A 22,295-nucleotide genomic window follows, 5' to 3' on the forward strand; every position below is an offset into this window, starting at 1 on the left:
CATGTGGTTACATACCAGGTTGTAAAATGAGCTAAAATAAAAAGGTGAAATTAGCTTAATTTTTTTTTTTTTTAAAAGGACGCATTTTATTTAACCTTTTCATGCTTCCAAATTTAATCTATTATTATTATTTATTAGTTTTTTTTATCTTAAATACATTGGCTAAAATTTCTAAAAAAAAAACAAAACAAAAACAACTTTTTAACGTCGTCATCATGTGGTATTGTGTGTGGAATTTTGAGGACAAAAATGCATGTATTCCATTACACAACAAAAAGTGGAAAAAGTGAAACACTGCGCATGACTCGGATGTGTATGGCGGCAAAATTGCCAAAAAAAAAAACGTTAGCATGGTTGCAAAATGAGCTAAAAAATGGTGAAATTAGCGTAATTTTTTTTTTTTTTAAAGAACGCATTTTATTTAACCTTTGCATGCTTGCAAATCAAATCCATTATTATTATTCATTAGTTTTTTTATTTTGAATACATTTGCTAAAATTTCTAGAAAAAAACCCAAAAAACAACCTATTTCACGTCGTCATCATGGGGTATTGTATGTGGAATTTTGAGGACAAAAATGCATGTATTCCATTACACAACAAAAAGTGGAAAAAGTGAAGCACTGCGCATGACTCGGATGTGTATGGCGGCAAAATTGTCAAAAAAAAACGTTAGCATGGTTGCAAAATGAGCTAAAAAATGGTGAAATTAGCTTAATTTTTTGTTTTTGTTTTTAAAGAACACATTTTATTTAACCTTTGCATGCTTGCAAATCTAATCCATTATTATTATTCATTAGTTTTTTTATTTTAAATACATTTTGCTAAAATTTCTAGAAAAAAAACAAAAAACAACCTATTTCACGTCGTCATCATGGGGTATTGTATGTGGAATTTTGAGGACAAAAATGCATTTTCTTCCGTTACATAACAAAAAGTTGAAAACGTGTAGCACTGCGCATGACTCGAATGTGTACAGCGGCAAAATTGTCTTAAAAAAAAAGTTAGCATGTGGTTACATACCAGGTTGTAAAATGAGCTAAAAAAAAAAGGTGAAATTAGCTTAATTTTTTTTTTTTTTTAAAGGACGCATTTTATTTAACCTTTTCATGCTTCCAAATCTAATCTATTATTATTATTTATTAGTTTTTTAAATCTTAAATACATTGGCTAAAATTTCTAAAAAAAAAACAAAACAAAAACAACTTTTTAACGTCGTCATCATGTGGTATTGTGTGTGGAATTTTGAGGACAAAAATGCATGTATTCCATTACACAACAAAAAGTGGAAAAAGTGAAGCACTGCGCATGACTCGGATGTGTATGGCGGCAAAATTGTCGAAAAAAACGTTAGCATGGTTGCAAAATGAGCTAAAAAATGGTGAAATTAGCGTAATTTTTTTTTTTTTTAAAGAACGCATTTTATTTAACCTTTGCATGCTTGCAAATCTAATCCATTATTATTATTCATTAGTTTTTTTTATTTTAAATACATTTGCTAAAATTTTTTGAAAAAACCCAAAAAACAACCTATTTTACGTCGTCATCATGGGGTATTGTGTGTGGAATTTTGAGGACAAAAATGCATTTTCCTTCGTTACATAACAAAAAGTTGAAAAAGTGTAGCACTGTGCATGACTCGAATGTGTATGGCGGCAAAATTGTCTTAAAAAAAAAGTTAGCATGTGGTTACATACCAGGTTGTAAAATGAGCTAAAAAAAAAAGGTGAAATTAGCTTAATTTTTTTTTTTTTTAAAGGACGCATTTTATTTAACCTTTTCATGCTTCCGAATTTAATCTATTATTATTATTTATTAGTTTTTTTATCTTAAATACATTGGCTAAAATTTCTAAAAAAAAACAAAACAAAAACCACTTTTTTACGTCTTCATCATGTGGTATTGTGTGTGGAATTTTGAGGACAAAGATGCATGTATTCCATTACACAACAAAAAGTGGAAAAATTGAAGCACTGCGCATGACTCGGATGTGTATGGCAGCAAAATTGTCAAAAAAAAACGTTAGCATGGTTGCAAAATGAGCTAAAAAATGGTGAAATTAGCGTAATTTTTTTTTTAAAAGGACGCATTTTATTTAACCTTTTCATGCTTCCAAATTTAATCTATTATTATTATTTATTAGTTTTTTTATCTTAAATACATTGGCTAAAATTTCTAAAAAAAAACAAAACAAAAACCACTTTTTTACGTCTTCATCATGTGGTATTGTGTGTGGAATTTTGAGGACAAAGATGCATGTATTCCATTACACAACAAAAAGTGGAAACATTGAAGCACTGCGCATGACTCGGATGTGTATGGCGGCAAAATTGTCAAAAAAAAACGTTAGCATGGTTGCAAAATGAGCTAAAAAATGGTGAAATTAGCGTAATTTTTTTTTTTAAAGAACGCATTTTATTTAACCTTTGCATGCTTGCAAATCTAATCCATTATTATTATTCATTAGTTTTTTTATTTTAAATACATTTGCTAAAATTTCTAGAAAATAAACAAAAAACAACCTATTTCACGTCTTCATCATGGGGTATTGCATGTGGAATTTTGAGGACAAAAATGCATTTTCTTCCGTCACATAACAAAAAGTTGAAAAAGTGTAGCACTGCGCATGACTCGGATGTGTATGGCGGCAAAATTGTCAAAAAACGTTAGCATGGTTGCAAAATGAGCTAAAAAATGGTGAAATTAGCTTAATTTTTTTTTATTTTTAAAAGAACGCATTTTATTTAACCTTTGCATGCTTGCAAATCTAATCCATTATTATTATTCATTAAGTTTTTCTATTTTAAATACATTTGCTAAAATTTCTAGAAAAAAAAACAAAAAACAACCTATTTCACGTCGTCATCATGTAGTATTGTGTGTGGAATTTTGAGGACAAAAATGCATGTATTCCATTACACAACAAAAAGTGGAAAAAGTGAAGCACTGCGCATGACTCGGATGTGTATGGCGGCAAAATTGTCAAAAAAACTTAAGCATGGTTGGAAAATGAGCTAAAAAATGGTGAAATTAGCTTAATTTTTTTTTTTTTTTTTTTTTTTTAAAGAACGCATTTTATTTAACCTTTGCATGCTTGCAAATCTAATCCATTATTATTATTCATTAGTTTTTTTTATTTTAAATACATTTGCTAAAATTTCCAGAAAAAAAACCCCAAAAACAACCTATTTCACGTCGTCATCATGGGGTATTGTATGTGGAATTTTGAGGACAAAAATGCATTTTCTTTTGTTACATAACAAAAAGTTGAAAAAGTGTAGCACTGCGCATGACTCGGATGTGTATGGTGGCAAAATTGTCAAAAAAAAAACGTTAGCATGGTTGCAAAATGAGCTAAAAAATGGTGGAATTAGCGTAATTTTTTTTTTTTTTTAAAAACGCATTTTATATCTAACCTTTGCATGCTTGCAAATCTAATCCATTATTATTATTTATTAGTTTTTTTATTTTAAATACATTTGCCAAAATTTCTAGAAAAATCCCCAAAAAACAACCTATTTCACGTCGTCATCATGGGGTATTGTATGTGGAATTTTGAGGACAAAAATGCATTTTCTTCCATTACATAACAAAAAGTTGAAAAAGTGTAGCACTGCGCATGACTCGAATGTGTACAGCGGCAAAATTGTCTTAAAAAAAAAGTTAGCATGTGGTTACATACCAGGTTGTAAAATGAGCTAAAATAAAAAGGTGAAATTAGCTTAATTTTTTTTTTTTTTAAAAGGACGCATTTTATTTAACCTTTTCATGCTTCCAAATTTAATCTATTATTATTATTTATTAGTTTTTTTTATCTTACATACATTGGCTAAAATTTCTAAAAAAAAAACAAAACAAAAACAACTTTTTAACGTCGTCATCATGTGGTATTGTGTGTGGAATTTTGAGGACAAAAATGCATGTATTCCATTACACAACAAAAAGTGGAAAAAGTGAAACACTGCGCGTGACTCGGATGTGTATGGCGGCAAAATTGCCAAAAAAAAAACGTTAGCATGGTTGCAAAATGAGCTAAAAAATGGTGAAATTAGCGTAATTTTTTTTTTTTTTAAAGAACGCATTTTATTTAACATTTGCATGCTTGCAAATCTAATCCATTATTATTATTCATTAGTTTTTTTATTTTAAATACATTTGCTAAAATTTCTAGAAAAAACCCAAAAAACAACCTATTTCACGTCTTCATCATGGGGTATTGCATGTGGAATTTTGAGGACAAAAATGCATTTTCTTCCGTTACATAACAAAAAGTATTCAATTTAATACGGTACTGTCTATTTTATATTTGACGTGGACCCCGACTTAAAACAAGTTGAAAAACTTATTTGGGTGTTAGCATTTAGTGGTCAATTGTACGGAATATGTACTGTACTGTGCAATCTACTAATAAAAGTTTCAATGTGTATATTGCATTTTCCACAGAGTGCAGTGTGCAGCCTACTTGTTCTTGTACAGGCCGAGGAGGACGCAGCAGTGCGACGGGTACGTGACCCGGGCGTGGAGCAGCTTGCCGTACAAGCGCGGGGGGGGGAGCTCCTTCAGGCGGAACGCCGACTCCGCCGTCAGCCACTGGAGTCGGCCCAGGATGGCGACTGGCAGGGTGTCGAGCGCCGTGTGGGAGACGTCGCTGAAGGGCAAGGGAAAAAGAAAAAAAGTGTGGGACAATGGAGGACTTAAAAGTGAGGAGTGAATCCCTGCTTACATCATCACTAAGTCGCTGGAACCCTCAAAGGCGTTGGGGTGGATGTAGGCAAGTTGTCTGTTGCCTCTCAGAGACCTCAGAGAGACAAACATGATTATTGACGTGTCCGACACTCCGGGTATGACATACTTCCGCCGTGACTCACAGGCTGTGCAGATTGGTGCCGTTGAAGGCGTCTTTCGCCACCTTCTTGATGCCATTTGTGGTGAGACGTCTGTCGGCACAAACCATTTATTTGTGGGGAATCAACAAGAGTCTTTGATCTATTAGAGATCCTTTCGGTTGGTAGAGTGGCCGTGCCAGCAACTTGAGGGTTGCAGGTTCGATTCCCGCTTGTGCCATCCTAGTCACTGCCGTTGTGTCCTTGGGCAAGCAAGACGCTTTACCCACCTGCTCCCAGTGCCACCCACACTGGTTTAAAAGTAACTCAGATATTGGGTCTCACTATGTAAAAGCGCTTGGAGTCACTAGAGAAAAGCGCTATATAAATATAATTCACACTAAGTATAATCCACAACTTGAGGGTTCCAGGTTCGATCCCTCCTTCCTACATCCTAGTCACTGCCGTTGTGTCCTTGGGCAAGACACTTTACCCACCTGCTCCCAGTGCCACCCACACTGGTTTAAATGTAACTTCGATATTGGGTTTCTAGCCCGGGACGCGTTTCAAGAACGTTGGCACAAGTGGCAAAAAAGAGTGAGAAAGTTGAGGGATGCCCATTCAAAGACTTGTTTGGAACATCCCACTGGTGAACGGGCTAATTGGGAACAGGTGGGTGCCGTGATCGGCTATTAGGGGCGGCATAGCTCAGTTGGTAGAGCGGCCGTGCCAGCAACTTGAGGGTTGCAGGTTCGATTCCCGCTTCCATCATCCTAGTCACTGCCGTTGTGTCCTTGGGCAAGACACTTTACCCACCTGCTCCCAGTGCCACCCACACTGGTTTAAATGTAACTTAGATATTGGGTTCCACTATGTAAAGCGCTTTGAGTCACTAGAGAAAAGCGCTATATAAATATAATTCACTTCACTTCACTTTGTAAAAGCGCTTTGAGTCACTAGAGAAAAGCGCTATATAAATATAATTCACAACTTCAGTGTTGCATGTTCGATCCCTGCTTCCGCCATCCTAGTCACTGCCGTTGTGTCCTTGGGCAAGATACTTTACCCACCTGCTCCCAGTGCCACCCACACTGGTTTAAATGTAACTCAGATATTGGGTTTCACTATGTAAAAGCGCTTGGAGTCACTAGAGAAAAGCGCTATATAAATATAATTCACACTAAGTATAATCCACAACTTGAGTGTTCCAGGTTCGATCCCCCCTTCCTCCATCCTAGTCACTGCCGTTGTGTCCTTGGGCAAGACACTTTACCCACCTGCTCCCAGTGCCACCCACACTGGTTTAAATGTAACTTAGATATTGGGTTTCACTATGTAAAAGCGCTTGGAGTCACTAGAGAAAAGCGCTATATAAATATAATTCACACTAAGTATAATCCACAACTTGAGTGTTCCAGGTTCGATCCCCCCTTCCTCCATCCTAGTCACTGCCGTTGTGTCCTTGGGCAAGACACTTTACCCACCTGCTCCCAGTGCCACCCACACTGGTTTAAATGCCATCCATCCATTTTCTACCGCTTATTCCCTTTCGGGGTCGCGGGGGGCGCTGGCGCCTATTTCAGCTACAATCGGGCGGAAGGCAGGGTAGACCCTGGACAAGTCGCCACCTCGGGTTTCACTATGTAAAAGCGCTTGGAGTCACTAGAGAAAAGCGCTATATAAATATAATTCACACTAAATATAATCCACAACTTGAGGGTTCCAGGTTCGATCCCGCCTTCCTCCATCCTAGTCACTGCCGTTGTGTCCTTGGGCAAGACACTTTACCCACCTGCTCCCAGTGCCACCCACACTGGTTTAAAAGTAACTTAGATATTGGGTTTCACTATGTAAAAGCGCTTGGAGTCACTAGAGAAAAGCGCTATATAAATATAATTCACACTAAGTATAATCCACAACTTGAGTGTTCCAGGTTCGATCCCCCCTTCCTCCATCCTAGTCACTGCCGTTGTGTCCTTGGGCAAGACACTTTACCCACCTGCTCCCAGTGCCACCCACACTGGTTTAAATGCCATCCATCCATTTTCTACCGCTTATTCCCTTTCGGGGTCGCGGGGGGCGCTGGCGCCTATTTCAGCTACAATCGGGCGGAAGGCAGGGTAGACCCTGGACAAGTCGCCACCTCGGGTTTCACTATGTAAAAGCGCTTGGAGTCACTAGAGAAAAGCGCTATATAAATATAATTCACACTAAATATAATCCACAACTTGAGGGTTCCAGGTTCGATCCCGCCTTCCTCCATCCTAGTCACTGCCGTTGTGTCCTTGGGCAAGACACTTTACCCACCTGCTCCCAGTGCCACCCACACTGGTTTAAAAGTAACTTAGATATTGGGTTTCACTATGTAAAAGCGCTTTGAGTCACTAGCGAAAAGCGCTATATAAATATAATTCACACTAAATATAATCCACAACTTGAGGGTTCCAGGTTCGATCCCCCCTTCCGCCATCCTAGTCACTGCCGTTGTGTCCTTGGGCAAGACACTTTACCCACCTGCTCCCAGTGCCACTCACACTGGTTTAAATGCCATCCATCCATTTTCTACCGCTTATTCCCTTTCGGGGTCGCGGGGGGCGCTGGCGCCTATCTCAGCTACAATCGGGCGGAAGGCAGGGTACACCCTGGACAAGTCGCCACCTCGGGTTTCACTATGTAAAAGCGCTTGGAGTCACTAGAGAAAAGCGCTATATAAATATAATTCACACTAAATATAATCCACAACTTGAGGGTTCCAGGTTCGATCCCCCCTTCCTCCATCCTAGTCACTGCCGTTGTGTCCTTGGGCAAGACACTTTACCCACCTGCTCCCAGTGCCACCCACACTGCTTTAAATGCCATCCATCCATTTTCTACCGCTTATTCCCTTTCGGGGTCGCGGGGGGCGCTGGCGCCTATCTCAGCTACAATCGGGCGGAAGGCAGGGTACACCCTGGACAAGTCGCTACCTCGGGTTTCACTATGTAAAAGCGCTTGGAGTCACTAGAGAAAAGCGCTATATAAATATAATTCACACTAAATATAATCCACAACTTGAGGGTTCCAGGTTCGATCCCGCCTTCCTCCATCCTAGTCACTGCCGTTGTGTCCTTGGGCAAGACGCTTTACCCACCTGCTCCCAGTGCCACCCACACTGGCTTAAATGTAACTCAGATATTGGGTTTCACTTTGTAAAAGCGCTTTGAGTCACTAGAGAAAAGCGCTATATAAATATAATTCACAACTTCAGTGTTGCAGGTTCGATCCCGCCTTCCTCCATCCTAGTCACTGCCTTTGTGTCCTTGGGCAAGACACTTTACCCACCTGCTCCCAGTGCCACCCACACTGGTTTAAATGTAACTTAGATATTGGGTTTCACTATGTAAAGCGCTTTGAGTCACTAGAGAAAAGCGCTATATAAATATAATTCACACTTACCGGTCCGCAGCTGCAAAAAGGTTGGGGGACCACTGCATTAAACAATGTAACAAGGATTTCCAAAATAAATCAACTCAAGTTATGGAAAAAAAAACTTACATTATCATTGAAGTCACAAAGTGCATTATTTTATATTCTAGTTTCTTCAAAATAGCCACTCCTTACTCTGATTACTGCTTTGCACACTCTTGGCTTTCTCTCCATGAGCTTCAAGAGGTAGCTCTTGTTCAAAAGACTCCGGCTTATTAGTGATTCCAAGAGCCCAAAAAAAGTCTGCGGGCTATAGAGCGTTTTCCGTTCGGGCTCCAGTACTCTGGAATGCCCTCCCGGTAACAGTTGGAGATGCTACTTCAGTAGAAGCATTTAAGTCTCACCTTAAAACTCATCTGTATACTCTAGCCTTTAAATAGACCTCCTTTTTAGACCAGTTGATCTGCCGCTTCTTTTCTTTCTCCTATGTCCCCCCCTCCCTTGTGGAGGGGGTCCGGTCTGATGACCATGGATGAAGTACTGGCTGTCCAGAGTCTAGACCCAGGATGGACCGCTCGTCGGGACCCAGGATGGACCGCTCGCCTGTGTATCGGTTGGGGACATCTCTACGCTGCTGATCCGCCTCCGCTTGAGATGGTTTCCTGTGGACAGGACTCTCGCTGCTGTCTTGGATCCGCTTTGAACTGAACTCTCGCGGCTGTGTTGGAGCCACTATGGATTGAACTTTCACAGCATCATGTTAGACCCGCTCGACATCCATTGCTTTCGGACCCCTGGAGGGGGGGGGGGTTGCCCACATCTGAGGTCCTCTCCAAGGTTTCTCATAGTCAGCATTGTCACTGGCGTCCCACTGGATGTGAATTCTCCCTGCCCACTGGGTGTGAGTTTTCCTTGCCCTTTTGTGGGTTCTTCCGAGGATGTTGTAGTCGTAATGATTTGTGCAGTCCTTTGAGACATTTGTGATTTGGGGCTATATAAATAAACATTGATTGATTGATTGATTGATTGATTGATAGTCACCTGCAACGGTTTTCACTTCGCAGTTGTGCTTGAAGCTCATGGAGAGAATGCCAAGAGTGTGCAAAGTAGTAATCAGAGAAAACTACAATATAAAACATTATTTTCAATTATTTCACCTTTTTTTAGTTAAGTACATAACTCCACATGTGTTCATTCAGAGTTTTGATGCCTTCAGGGACAATCTACAATGTAAATAGTCATGAAAATAAAGAAAACACATTGAGTGAGGAGAAAGTGTATAAATAGCTGTAATTATAAAAATATAATGACCAACTAATGTAATTTAATATGAAAAATACTGTAATAATGTTTACAACTTTAACAAATAATAGTAATAATTATAATAATACAAGAACATTGAAATAAATGAACATTAAACCAAAATATATTATAAAAATATCCAAATAAATATGTGTAATGAAAAAACATACAGATAAACTAATAGAATACAATATAATATTAAAATAAATGTACTCTATGCAATACAAAAAATATAATCAAATGAAAACATTTACATAAATGTACATAAAGCTAAAATATAATGTAACAACATTAAAAATATATATCATCCATCCATTTTCTACCGCTTATTCCCTTTTGGGGTCGCGGGGGGCGCTGGCGCCTATCTCAGCTATAATCGGGCGGAAGGCGGGGTACACCCTGGACAAGTCGCCACCTCATCGCAGGGCCAACACAGATAGACAGACAACATTCACACACTAGGGCCAATTTAGTGTTGCCAATCAACCTATCCCCAGGTGCATGTCTTTGGAAGTGGGAGGAAGCCGGAGTACCCGGAGGGAACCCACGCACTCACGGGGAGAACATGCAAACTCCACACAGAAAGATCCCGAGCCTGGATTTGAACCCAGGACTGCAGGACCTTCGTATTGTGAGGCAGACGCACTAACCCCTCTGCCACCGTGAAGCCTAAAAATATATATGTTTTTTAAAAAACATAATGACAAACTAATATTATAATCATGATGATAATATGAATATTGAAATGGAATGTATATAACTTTATTAATACAATGAACAAAATTCTATTGTAAAAAAACGAAATAAATGTAAATATAACTAAAATATCATGTGATAACATACAAAAACATAATGCATATTTGTAATAGTATAAACATAATGATAGACTTTTTTAATATAGTAATAATCCTAATGTAAACATATTGAAATAAATGAAACATTGCAATAAATGTCTATCATTAAAAAAAAAAACCTACTTACATTTTCCTAATGGTACCCCTACAAAGGCCGTTGAAGGCGTTGGCGGGCACTTCCTGTATGTGGATGTTGTCGTGGATGTCACTAAACAACACATGAAGCACAATTTGACAATTACATTGTACAACACAATACATGGCATCATCATCGCACCTGTGTGTGTGTGTGTGTGTGTGTGTGTGTGTGTGTGTAGGGTCCTACAACATCGTGCAGTCGGCGGCCGAGTGGATCTTGGAGAAGTCGGGGAACGTGGTAAGTCCCGTGTTGGATATAAACCTGCAAAGTGGAGAAAAAGCTGAAAATGTTCTGAGCAGCAGATGCTCTGTGTGTGTGTGTGTGTGTGTGTGTATGTGTGTGTGAGAGAGAGAGAGTTGTATTTCTACTCTTCTTGAGACCTCAACAAGGAAAAGTACCTCTCATATGAGGAGTCCCCCGCTGCTCAACATATGAAATAACAAGTGTGTGTAAACATTTTAAGTTTTCCCCCTCTGGCCAACATATGTAATAACTTGGTCCCCATTTCGAATAATAACCAGTATGTGTGTGTGTGTGTGTGTGAGAGTTGTATTTCTACCCTTCTTGAGATATCAACAAGGAAAAGTACCTTTCATATAAGGACCCTCGCTGGTCAACATATGAAATAACAAGTGTGTGTAAAAAATTTGAAGTTCTCCCCCTTTGGCCAACATACGTAATAACTTGGTCCCCATTTCGAATAATAACCAGTATGTGTGTGTGTGAGAGAGTTGTATTTCTACCCTTCTTGAGACATCAACAAGGAAAAGTACCTTTCATATAAGGACCTTCACTGGCCAACATATGAAATAACAAGTGTGTGTAAACATTTTAAGTTTTCCCCCTCTGGCCAACATATGTAATAACTTGGTCCCCATTTCGAATAATAACCAGTATGTGTGTGTGAGTGTTGTATTTCTACCCTTCTTGAGACATCAACAAGGAAAAGTAGCTTTTATATGAGGACCCCCGCTGGTCAACATATGAAATAACAAGTGTGTGTAAAAATTGGAAGTTACTTAAAATGTACATATGCAACATATGTATTAACAACTTGGTCCCCATTTCGAATAATAACCAGTATGTGTGTGTGTGTGAGAGTTGTATTTCTACCCTTCTTGAGACATCAACAAGGAAAAGTACCTTTCATATAAGGACCTCCGCTGGCCAACATATGAAATAACAAGTGTGTGTAAAAATTTGAAGTTTCCCCCCTCTGGCCAACATATGTAATAACTTGGTCCCCATTTCGAATAACAACCAGTATGTGTGTGTGTGTGAGAGAGTTGTATTTCTACCCTTCTTGAGACATCAACAAGGAAAAGTACCTTTCATATAAGGACCCTCGCTGGTCAACATATGAAATAACAAGTGTGTGTAAAAAATTTGAAGTTCTCCCCCTTTGGCCAACATACGTAATAACTTGGTCCCCATTTCGAATAATAACCAGTATGTGTGTGTGTGAGAGAGTTGTATTTCTACCCTTCTTGAGACATCAACAAGGAAAAGTACCTTTCATATAAGGACCTTCACTGGCCAACATATGAAATAACAAGTGTGTGTAAACATTTTAAGTTTTCCCCCTCTGGCCAACATATGTAATAACTTGGTCCCCATTTCGAATAATAACCAGTATGTGTGTGTGAGTGTTGTATTTCTACCCTTCTTGAGACATCAACAAGGAAAAGTAGCTTTTATATGAGGACCCCCGCTGGTCAACATATGAAATAACAAGTGTGTGTAAAAATTGGAAGTTACTTAAAATGTACATATGCAACATATGTATTAACAACTTGGTCCCCATTTCGAATAATAACCAGTATGTGTGTGTGTGTGAGAGTTGTATTTCTACCCTTCTTGAGACATCAACAAGGAAAAGTACCTTTCATATAAGGACCTCCGCTGGCCAACATATGAAATAACAAGTGTGTGTAAAAATTTGAAGTTTCCCCCCTCTGGCCAACATATGTAATAACTTGGTCCCCATTTCGAATAACAACCAGTATGTGTGTGTGTGTGAGAGAGTTGTATTTCTACCCTTCTTGAGACATCAACAAGGAAAAGTACCTTTCATATAAGGACCCCCGCTGGCCAACATATGAAATAACAAGTGTGTGTAAAAATTTGAAGTTTTCCCCCTCTGGCCAACATACGTAATAACTTGGTCCCCATTTTGAATAATAACCAGTATGTGTGTGTGTGAGAGAGTTGTATTTCTACCCTTCTTGAGACATCAACAAGGAAAAGTAGCTTTCATATAAGGACCCCCGCTGGTCAACATATGAAATAACAAGTGTGTGTAAAAAATTGAAGTTCTCCCTCTCTGGCCAACATATGTAATAACTTGGTCCCCATTCAAATAATAACCAGTATGTGTGTGTGTGTGTGAGAGAGTTGTATTTCTACCCTTCTTGAGACATCAACAAGGAAAAGTACCTTTCTTATGAGGACCCCCGCTGGTCAACATATGAAATAACAAGAGTGTGTAAACATTTTAAGTTTTCCCCCTCTGGCCAACATATGTAATAACTTGGTCCCCATTTCGAATAATAACCAGTATGTGTGTGTGAGAGTTGTATTTCTACCCTTCTTGAGACATCAACAAGGAAAAGTACCTTTCTTATGAGGACCCCCGCTGGCCAACATATGAAATAACAAGTGTGTGTAAACATTTTAAGTTTTCCCCCTCTGGCCAACATATGTAATAACTTGGTCCCCATTTCAAATAATAACCACTATGTGTGTCTGTGTGAGAGAGTTGTATTTCTACCCTTTTTGAGACATCAACAAGGAAAACTACCTTTCATATAAGGACCCCCGCTGGTCAACATATGAAATAACAAGTGTGTGCAAAAATTTGAAGTTCTCCCCCTCTGGCCAACATATGTAATAACTTGGTCCCCATTTCGAATAATAACCAGTATGTGTGTGTGAGAGTTGTATTTCTACCCTTCTTGAGACATCAACAAGGAAAAGTAGCTTTTATATGAGGACCCCCGCTGGTCAACATATGAAATAACAAGTGTGTGTAAAAAATTGAAGTTCTCCCCCTCTGGCCAACATATGTAATAACTTGGTCCCCATTTCGAATAATAACCAGTATGTGTGTGTGTGAGTTGTATTTCTACCCTTCTTGAGACATCAACAAAGAAAAGTAGCTTTTATATGAGGATCCCCGCTGGTCAACATATGAAATAACAAGTGTGTGTAAAAATTTGAAGTTTTCCCCCTCTGGCCAACACATGTAATAACTTGGTCCCCATTTCGAATAATAACCAGTATGTGTGTGTGTGAGTTGTATTTCTACCCTTCTTGAGACATCAACAAGGAAAAGTACCTTTCTTATGAGGACCCCCGCTGGCCAACATATGAAATAACAAGTGTGTGTAAAAAATTGAAGTTCTCCCCCACTGGCCAACATATGTAATAACTTGGTCCCCATTTCGAATAATAACCAGTATGTGTGTCTGTGTGAGAGAGTTGTATTTCTACCCTTCTTGAGACATCAACAAGGAAAAGTACCTTTCATATAAGGACCCCCGCTGGTCAACATATGAAATAACAAGTGTGTGTAAAAATTTGAAGTTTTCCCCCTCTGGCCAGCATATGTATTAGCAACTTGGTCCCCATTTCGAATAATAACCAGTATGTGTGTGTGTGAGTTGTATTTCTACCCTTCTTGAGACATCAACAAGGAAAAGTACCTTTCTTATGAGGACCCCCGCTGGCCAACATATGAAATAACAAGTGTGTGTAAAAAATTGAAGTTCTCCCCCACTGGCCAACATATGTAATAACTTGGTCCCCATTTCAAATAATAACCAGTATGTGTGTCTGTGTGTGAGAGTTGTATTTCTACCCTTCTTGAGACATCAACCAGGAAAAGTACCGTTCTTATGAGGACCCCCACTGGTCAACATATGAAATAACAAGTGTGTGTAAACATTTTAAGTTCTCCCCCTCTGGCCAACATATGTAATAACTTGGTCCCCATTTCGAATAATAACCAGTATGTGTGTGAGAGTTGTATTTCTACCCTTCTTGAGATATCAACAAGGAAAAGTACCTTTCATATAAGGACCCCCGCTGGTCAACATATGAAATAACAAGAGTGTGTAAACATTTTAATTTTTCCCCCTCTGGCCAACATATGTAATAACTTGGTCCCCATTTCGAATAATAACCAGTATGTGTGTGTGAGAGTTGTATTTTTACCCTTCTTGAGACATCAACAAGGAAAAGTAGCTTTTATATGAGGAGCCCCGCTGGCCAACATATGAAATAACAAGTGTGTGTAAAAAATTTAAGTTCTCCCCCTCTGGCTAACATACGTAATAACTTGGTCCCCATTTCGAATAATAACCAGTATGTGTGTGTGAGAGTTGTATTTCTACCCTTTTTGAGACATCAACAAGGAAAAGTACCTTTCATATAAGGACCCCCGCTGGTCAACATATGAAATAACAAGTGTGTGTAAACATTTTAAGTTTTCCCCCTCTGGCCAACATATGTAATAACTTGGTCCCCATTTCAAATAATAACCAGTATATGTGTGTGAGAGTTGTATTTCTACCCTTCTTGAGACATCAACAAGGAAAAGTACCTTTCATATAAGGACCTCCGCTGGCCAACATATGAAATAACAAGTGTGTGTAAAAAATTTAAGTTCTCCCCCTCTGGCCAGCATATGTATTAACAACTTGGTCCCCATTTCGAATAATAACCAGTATGTGTGTGTGAGAGTTGTATTTCTACCCTTCTTGAGACATCAACAAGGAAAAGTAGCTTTTATATGAGGACCCCCGCTGGCCAACATATGAAATAACAAGTGTGTGTAAAAATTTGAAGTTTTCCCCCTCTGGCCAACATATGTAATAACTTGGTCCCCATTTCAAATAATAACCAGTATATGTGTGTGAGAGTTGTATTTCTACCCTTCTTGAGACATCAACAAGGAAAAGTACCTTTCATATAAGGACCTCCGCTGGCCAACATATGAAATAACAAGTGTGTGTAAAAAATTTAAGTTCTCCCCCTCTGGCCAGCATATGTATTAACAACTTGGTCCCCATTTCGAATAATAACCAGTATGTGTGTGTGAGAGTTGTATTTCTACCCTTCTTGAGACATCAACAAGGAAAAGTAGCTTTTATATGAGGACCCCCGCTGGTCAACATATGAAATAACAAGTGTGTGTAAAAATTGGAAGTTTTCCCCTCTGGCCAACATATGTAATAACTTGGTCCCGATTTCGAATAACAACCAGTATGTGTGTGTGTGTGAGAGAGTTGTATTTCTACCCTTCTTGAGACATCAACAAGGAAAAGTACCTTTCATATAAGGACCTCCGCTGGCCAACATATGAAATAACAAGTGTGTGTAAAAATTTGAAGTTCTCCCCCTCTGGCCAACATACGTAATAACTTGGTCCCCATTCAAATAATAACCAGTATGTGTGTGTGTGTGTGAGAGTTGTATTTCTACCCTTCTTGAGACATCAACAAGGAAAAGTACCTTTCGTATGAGGACCCCCGCTGGTCAACATATGAAATAACAAGTGTGTGCAAAAATTAGAAGTTTTCCCCCTCTGGCCAACATATGTATTAACAACTTGGTCCCCATTTCAAATAATAACCAGTATGTGTGTCTGTGTGAGAGAGTTGTATTTCTACGCTTCTTGAGACATCAACAAGGAAAAGTACCTTTCTTATGAGGACCCCCGCTGGTCAACATATGAAATAAGTGTGTGTAAAAAATTTAAGTTTTCCCCCTCTGGCCAACATATGTAATAACTTGGTCCCCATTTCGAATAATAACCAGTATGTGTGTGTGTGAGAGAGTTGTATTTCTACCCTTCTTGAGACATCAACAAGGAAAAGTACCTTTCTTATGAGGACCCCCGCTGGTCAACATATGAAATAACAAGTGTGTGTAAAAAATTTGAAGTTTTTCCCCTCTGGCCAACATATGTATTAAGAACTTGGTCCCCATTTCGAATAATAACCAGTATGTGTGTGTGAGAGTTGTATTTCTACCCTTCTTGAGACATCAACAAGGAAAAGTAGCTTTTATATGAGGACCCCCGCTGGTCAACATATGAAATAACAAGTGTGTGTAAAAAAAATCAACTGTTGTTGATGATATTCATTTTTGTTTCAGTACTTTTGGTTTGTTCTGTGTGGTGTTTGTGTCTTCTCTCAATTGCTCTGTTTATTGCAGTTCTGAGTGTTGGTGGTTCAGGTTTGGTTTTGGAATTTGATTGCATTGTTATGGTATTGCTGTGTAGTGGTTTGTTGGATTTAATAAATAAAAAAACCAAAATAGATTTCTAAAAAATGAGAATCGATTTTTCCCCACACTGAATACATATGCATAGAAGCATTAAACCACAAACTACTTACAGGGCTCCGGCCTCGCATTTCTAAAGAGTACAACTTTACAAGAGGTGCTCACACTTGGGAACCTGGGAGCAACACGATAACATCGTAATAATAACAATGATTATGATGCTCATAATGCAAATTAGAATAATAATAACAACAACAATAATAATAATAACAAGGTGGTTATTCTTCTTTGATGTAAGAACTCACAGGCGTTGCAGGTTTGGGAGGTTCTTGAACGCGTCCCCGTCAATGTGCCTCAGATGTTTGGACAACGTGATGGTTCTGAAAGAGACGGAAAAATAGTCCAGGGAAAGGAAAAGCCGAGGGCGTGGTGGCGTTCTGCCGGACTCACATCTCTCGGAGTTCGGGGAGGTTGGAGAAGGCGAACGCTCCAATGGACTTCAGCGCTTCGTTTGCTGAGATGGTGCTATGAGAAACACATCGATGATCATATTACGTCTAGACTGTATCCAGAGGTGGGTAGTAACGCGCTACATTTACTCCGTTACATTTACTTGAGTAACTTTTGGGATAAATTGTACTTCTAAGAGTAGTTTTAATGCAACATACTTTTACTTTTACTTGAGTATATTTATAGAGAAGAAACGCTACTTTTACTCCGCTCCATTTATCTACATTTAGCTCGCTACTCGCTACCGATTTTTATCGATCTGTTAATGCAGGCTTTGTTAAATTTGGTTTGTCCGACAGACCTTCAAAGTAGGATCCATTACATGCCTGCGTTTCACCAATCAAATGCAGTCACTGGTGACCTTTGACTCCGTTTCACCAATCAAATGCAGTCACTGGTGACGTTTGACTCCGTTTCACCAATCAAATGCAGTCACTGGTGATGTTTGACTCCGTTTCACCATCAAATGCAGTCACTGGTGACGTTTGACTCCGTTTCACCAATCAAATGCAGTCACTGGTGACGTTTGACTCCGTTTCACCAATCAAATGCAGTCACTGGTGACGTTTGACTCCGTTTCACCAATCAAATGCAGTCACCGAGCACATCAGGGCTTTGATTAGATTTTTATTAAGGATCAATGAATCAATCGATCAATGTTTTTTTTTATAGCCCTGAATCACAATGGTCTCAAAGGGCTGCACAAACCACCACGGCATCCGCGGGTCAGCGCCCACATAAGGGCAAGGAAAAACTCACAACCCAGTGGGACGTCAATGTGAATGACTATGAGAAACCTTGGAGAGGACCGCAGATGTGAAATATTTAAAAAAAAAATACTTGTTCTAACATAATAGTGAGAGTTAGACTATGGACATAAGTCTGTCTATAGTGGATCTAACATAATAGTGACAGTCCAGTCCATAGTGGATCTAACATAATAGTGTGAGAATCCAGTCCGTAGTGGATCTAACATAATAGTGAGAGTCCAGTCCATAGTGGATCTAACATAATAGTGTGAGAATCCAGTCCATAGTGGATCTAACATAATAGTGAGAGTCCAGTCCATAGTGGATCTAACATAATAGTGAGAGTCCAGTCCATAGTGGATCCAACATAATAGTGAGAGTCCAGTCCATAGTGGATCTAACATAATAGTGAGAGTCCAGTCCATAGTGGATCTAACATAATAGTGAGAGTTCAGTCCATAGTGGATCTAACATAATAGTGAGAGTCCAGTCCATAGTGGATCTAACATAATATTGTGAAAGTCCAGTCCATAGTGGATCTAACATAATAGTGATAATCCAGCCATAGTGGATCTAACATAATACTTAGAGTCCAGTGCATAGTGTATCTAACATGATAGCAAGAGTCCAGTCCATAGTGGATCCAACATAGTAGTTAGATCCACTATGGACTGGATTCTCACACTATTATGTTAGATCCACTATGGACTGGACTCTCACTATTATGTTAGATCCACTATGGACTGCACTCTCACTATTATGTTGGATCCACTATGGACTGGACTCTCACTATTATGTTAGATCCACTATGGACTGGACTTTCACTATTATGTTAGATCCACTATGGACTGGACTCTCACTATTACGTTAGATCCACTATGGACTGGACTTTCACTATTATGTTGGATCCACTATGGACTGGACTCTCACTATCATGTTAGATCCACTATGGACTGGACTCTCACTATTACGTTAGATCCACTATGGACTGGACTCTCACTATTATGTTAGATCCACTATGGACTGGACTCTCACCATTATGTTAGATCCACTATGGACTGGACTCTCACTATTATGTTAGATCCACTATGGACTGGACTCTCACTATTATGTTAGATCCACTATGGACTGGACTCTCACTATTATGTTAGATCCACTATGGACTGGACTCTCACTATTATGTTAGATCCACTATGGACTGGACTCTCACTATTATGTTAAAACAAGTATTTCATTTTTTTTAACCTTTCACCACATCTGCGGTCCTCTCCAAGGTTTCTCATAGTCATTCACATTGACGTCCCACTGGGTTGTGAGTGTTTCCTTGCCCTTATGTGGGCGCTGCCCCGCGGATGTCGTCCTGGTTTGTGCAGCCCTTTGAGACACTTGTGATTCAGGGCTATATAAATAAACATTGATCGATCGATTCATCGATCCTTAATAAAAATCTAATCAAAGCCCTGATGTGCTGGGTGACCCCGCCCTAGGGGGTACATTGTGGTCGTCTGCCAATGACAACGGGTCCGCGCCGTGTTTAGACTTGACGACCGACTCTCACCTTAAGAATACTTCATGTTCCACAAGAAAGACTAAACAAGAAGAAAACAAACCAAACAAAAAAAGTTGCCACGCTTACATTTTCTCCAGCAGGGGGTGGCCGGCGAAAGCCAAGGGAGCGATGGTCGTCAGATCTTTGTTGAGGAGGACGACGCTGAAGGGGTTTGAACACGGGACAGGACATTGTAAACAAGCAGTGTGTGGATCATGCTGTGCAAGACTGGCACTCACAGTGTCCGGAGCTGGCGCAGGTCAGTGAACGCACCACGAGGGATGACTGGGATGTTGGTCATCGTCATCTCTCTGGACACACACACACACACACACACACACACACACACTTGTATCAACACTCGGGTGCGTGTTTTTGCACGCAGTCAGGGAGGTTTGTCCTTCACATATCAGGCGGGGGGGGGGGGGTGGCACCACACCTGCACGGAGCCTCGGCCTTGGAGGGAACACACACATCGCCAGCTGGGAGTTCTCCCGGCGGAGAGCGTGTGCTCGATCCTCGATCCTTTTTGTGAGCCCGATAATGCCAAACGTGCATCTTCTTTAAATCCGACATGTCGGTGTTTACACGGCTCTGCCTGCCCAAAACCCAGCAAGACAACACACATGAAGGTGAGCCCGTGCTAACAAGCGCGTGCCCAAAAAGTTAGACTTTCTCAAAAATGCGCTCTGCAAATGTCACAAATCACTGGGCTGTGAAGGTCAAGGCAAACACTGCGCATAACAAACGACTCTGCCCCCCCGCCTACCGTTGGGCGGCATTGACGGCCCCAAAAAAGACTCCCACGTGTTGCACTTTTTAATTTTTTTGTATTTTTTTAAATACAAAATACAAAGAAGAACCATGATAAACATTCTGAATGTACAAACCCCGTTTCCATATGAGTTGGGAAAATTGTGTTAGATGTAAATATAAACAGAATACAATGATTTGCAAATCATTTTCAACCCATATTCAGTTGAATATGCTACAAAGACAACATATTTGATGTTCTAACTGATAAAAATTTTTTTTTTTTTTGCAAATAATCATTAATTTTAGAATTTGATGCCAGCGACATGTGACAAAGAAGTTGGGAAAGGTGGCAATAATATGGACGGCGTGGCGCAGTGGAAGAGTGGCCGTGCGCAACCCGAGGGTCCCTGGTTCAAATCCCACCTGGTACCAACTTCGTCACATCCGTTGTGTCCTGAGCAAGACACTTCACCCTTGCTCCTGATGGGTGCTGGTTGGCGCCTTGCATGGCAGCTCCCTCCATCAGTGTGTGAATGTGTGTGTGAATGTGGAAGTAGTGTCAAAGCGCTTTGAGTACCTTGAAGGTAGAAAAGCGCTATACAAGTACAACCCATTTATCATTTAATAAATACTGATAAAGTTGAGGAATGCTCATCAAACACTTATTTGGAACATCCCACAGGTGTGCAGGCTAATTGGGAACAGGTGGGTGCCATGATTGGGTATAAAAGCAGCTTCCCCAAAAAATGCTCAGTCTTTCACAAGAAAGGATGGGGCGAGGTACACCCCTTTGTCCACAACTGTGTGAGCAAATAGTCAAACAGTTTAAGAACAACGTTTCTCAAAGTGCATTTTCAAGAAATTTAGGGATTTCAACATCTACGCTCCATAATATCATCAAAAGGTTCAGAGAATCTGGAGAAATCACTCCACGTAAGCGGCATGGCCGGAAACCAAACTTTGATCCCTCAGACGGCACTGTATCAAAAACCGACATCAATCTCTAAAGGATATCACCACATGGGCTCAGGAACACTCCAGAAAACCACTGTCACTAAATACAGTTTGTTGCTACATCTGTAAGTGCAAGTTAAAGCTCTACTATGTAAAGTGAAAGCCCTTTATCAACAACATCCAGAAACCCCGCTGGCTTCTCTGGGCCCGAGATCATCTGACTAAATAAATGGGTTGTACTTTTTCTACCTTCAAGGTACTCAAAGCGCTTTGACATTACTTCCACATTTACCCATTCACACACACATTCACACACTGATGGAGGGAGCTGCCATGCAAGGCGCTAACCAGCACCCATCAGGAACAAGGGTGAAGTGTCTTGCTCAGAACACAACGTACGTGACGAGGTTGGCACTAGGTGGGGATTGAACCAGGGACCCATGGGTTGCGCACGGCCACTCTCCCACTGCGCCACGCCGTCCCCCAAATACAGTTGGTCGCTACATCTGTAAGTTCAAGTTAAAGCTCTACTATGCAAAGCGAAAGCCATTTATCAACAACATCCAGAAATGCCGCCAGCCTCTCTGGGCCCGAGATCATCTAAGATGGACTGATGCAAAGTGGAAAAGTGTTCTGTGGTCTGATGAGTCCACATTTTAAATTTTTGGGGGAAATATTCAACATCGTGTCATCCAGACCAAAGGGGAAGCGAACCATCCAGACAATGTTTCTCAAAGTGCAATTGCAAGAAATTTAGGGATTTCAACATCTACGCTCCATAATATCATCAAAAGGTTCAGAGAATCTGGAGAAATCACTCCATGTAAGCGGCATGGCCGGAAACCAACATTGAATGACCGTGACTTTCGATCCCTCAAAAACCGACATCAATCTCTAAAGGATATCACCACATGGGCTCAGGAACACTTCAGAAAACCACTGTCACTAAATAAATGGGTTGTACTTC

At 39.9% G+C, this 22,295-nt stretch overlaps 1 protein-coding gene across 1 annotated transcript in view; it reads right to left on the bottom strand.

The window, feature by feature from the left end:
- Positions 1-19,919, bottom strand: part of LOC133557139 (lutropin-choriogonadotropic hormone receptor-like) — a 46,619-nt gene extending 26,700 nt beyond the window's left edge. The window contains exons 1-9 of the mRNA XM_061907383.1: positions 19,858-19,919; positions 19,706-19,780; positions 17,261-17,335; positions 17,116-17,190; positions 10,709-10,783; positions 10,511-10,591; positions 4,868-4,936; positions 4,723-4,797; positions 4,462-4,647 (exon numbers count right to left, since the gene is read on the bottom strand). Coding sequence (XP_061763367.1) covers positions 4,462-4,647; positions 4,723-4,797; positions 4,868-4,936; positions 10,511-10,591; positions 10,709-10,783; positions 17,116-17,190; positions 17,261-17,335; positions 19,706-19,780; positions 19,858-19,919 — 773 coding nt within the window. The remainder of the gene's footprint in view (positions 1-4,461; positions 4,648-4,722; positions 4,798-4,867; positions 4,937-10,510; positions 10,592-10,708; positions 10,784-17,115; positions 17,191-17,260; positions 17,336-19,705; positions 19,781-19,857) is intronic.
- Positions 19,920-22,295: the final 2,376 nt, after the last annotated feature.

This window comes from Nerophis ophidion, linkage group LG08 (assembly GCF_033978795.1).
Source record: "Nerophis ophidion isolate RoL-2023_Sa linkage group LG08, RoL_Noph_v1.0, whole genome shotgun sequence".
Classification (NCBI taxonomy): domain Eukaryota; kingdom Metazoa; phylum Chordata; class Actinopteri; order Syngnathiformes; family Syngnathidae; genus Nerophis; species Nerophis ophidion.